Below are 2,273 nucleotides of genomic sequence, written 5' to 3' on the forward strand. Positions count from 1 at the left end.
GTCTTCCTGATAGTAGCTGGTAATGATTCAAACAGTCCTGACACTCTTCCTGACAGTAGTAGCTGGAGGGGGAGGGGGAGAGGAAATGAGAGAGGGAGAGGGACAGTAGCTGTCTCATTGACGAGTGTCGCATGCATGCAATCGCTTCCTTGCGGAAGTACTTTCATGAGTGGTTTCAAGTTATATCTAGCAGAACAAGCTCCTTACAAAGGTCAATCCAAATCGAAGGCTCTTCCTGAAGGCCTTTCAATTGAGTCTCTCATCGTCAACTACCTCAAGAAAATATCACAATTTATCTTGCATTACATGAGGGACAGGTATGGTGGCCAATTGATGATGAAGGATATTCAATGGTGTCTTACCGTGCCAGCAATATGGGTAGAAGATGCCAAGCAAAAGATGAGGAAATGTGCTCAGAAAGCTGGTATGGTCAAGGGAGTGTCAAGCAGAACATGCTCAGAGGATGCAAGCCCTCATCCATTAAGAGTAGTTCTGGAGCTAGAGGCTGCATCTTTGCATTGTCTCCAAAATGCTAGATTCCAGTCCATCAGAGAAGGGGAAAGGTTTGTTGTGGTTGATGTGGGCGGAGCCACTATTGATTTGGTCGTGCATGAGAAAGTTCCTAGTACAAATTTTTAAGTGAAGGAAGCTACAAAGAGTACTGGATGCCTTGGAGGTGGTGTCTTTGTTGATGAGAATTTCCTCTCTTTCTTGAGTGCCAAAATCCCTTGTTTGCCTGTCTTTTTGAAGACAAAGCCATCCTACCGTTTCAAGCTATTACAGGCATGGCAGACCATTAAGTGTACCTTCAATGGAATGGACACACCATTTGCTGAGATTGATTTGCCACACGCCCTTGCAGACATGTGGTCCAAGGAGGATCTAAAAGCCGGGTATCCTCAGCATGAATATGGGGAGCTGATATTATCATGTCAGGACTTGAAACACATAATGAATTCTGAAGTTCAGAAGGTTATAGACTTGATACAGAAACAACTGATCCATGGAATAAAGGAAATCATGGTGGGAGGCTTCTCAGCTTCACCATATCTGCTAAAAAGAGTTCGTGAAGATTTTGAAGGGAAGGTTAGAAGAATATACAATCCCCTAGATCTTGGCAATGCAATTTGTCAAGGGGCTGTGTTATTTAGCATGTCAAAGCAGCCCATATCATGCAGGGTTTCCAGGAAAACTTACAGGATTCGTTGTGCAAAATATTTCAGAGATGGAGTTGATCGATTGAGTTACCTTTTCTTGGACGATGATGGCAATGCCATGTGCAAAAATGTTTTCTCAGTGCATGTCAAGATGGATGATGTAGTTCTCATTGATCAGAGTGTAGAACATACATACTACCCCATATATCGCAACCAAAAAAAGATGAAACTCTCTTTATACAGCAGTGCAAAAGAGGTAAATCCTTCATACACAACTGCTGAAGGTTGTCAACTAGAGGGTAGTATTGTCATTCACATTTCACAGGACATGGCGAAAGGCAAAGCACGGGAGGTGTGTGTGCGCATGCACTTTGGCAGGTCTACCATTGAGATATTTGCTAAAGGCAACAATTTTGGTGATGGCAGCACTTTGGGTATGCTACCTATTAACTTTGATCAAGCCATGGATCTACATGATTAATGAGCTATAGAGTCTGAAGTTTTCAATATAACACATGCCACCTTTTTGTATGTAGCATACCATGTGTTTATAAAAGCCAGCTAAGGCCATAAGAGCTTTACTAGACAGATTATCAATCTTAAGGTAAGGTGCAAGGTGGACAATTTTTGTAAAGGGCACCTTTCTAAGAAGTCGGCTAGCTGCAAGATCTCTCTTATGTTTTGCTTAAAGAATAGCATAATCAAAATTGACATGCTGGAATATTTCTTGATAAATCATTATGGCAGTTTACTTAGTTCCAAGGGTTTTATCTCAATGATGTTCACACTAAAATCAGCTCAATGAGGTAGCTTGTGTGGTAATGAGGTTTGAGTTGGAGTAATCGAATTCTTCATGTAGGTTTTAGCTCTTTGACAGTAAGGGTGAAAGTAAGATAACCAATTGGTTTAGGAACTGACACAACAGCTGCAACCTGGCAGTCTGTATGGTGATTTGCTAGTGGGTGAGGATTTGCAAAAATCTGAGGCTGATGCTACAGCATTAGATGCGACCTTATTGTGGCTTCAAAACTAATGAATGATCTGCATTTCAATAATTATCCTTGGACCTAATGCCAGTCCGGTTGTCCAGATTTCTTTAGTATATTTAGGGTAAAG

The 2,273-nt window shown here is 41.5% G+C and overlaps 1 protein-coding gene across 1 annotated transcript; it reads left to right on the forward strand.

Moving 5' to 3' along the window:
* The first annotated feature begins 816 nt into the window (after positions 1-816).
* Positions 817-1,638, forward strand: LOC148041506 (uncharacterized). The gene has a single exon (XM_087689263.1). The coding sequence runs from the start codon at positions 817-819 to the stop codon at positions 1,636-1,638; it is 822 nt and encodes a 273-aa protein (XP_087545389.1).
* Positions 1,639-2,273: the final 635 nt, after the last annotated feature.

Source organism: Lygodium microphyllum, chromosome 1 (genome assembly GCF_053477565.2).
Source record: "Lygodium microphyllum isolate KBCC chromosome 1, Lygodium_microphyllum_v1.1.10, whole genome shotgun sequence".
Lineage (NCBI taxonomy): Eukaryota > Viridiplantae > Streptophyta > Polypodiopsida > Schizaeales > Lygodiaceae > Lygodium > Lygodium microphyllum.

Coding starts and splice junctions, on each gene's coding strand:
- LOC148041506 (XM_087689263.1), top strand. CDS start 817: ATGGACACACCATTTGCTGAGATTGATTTGCCACACGCCCTTGCAGAC.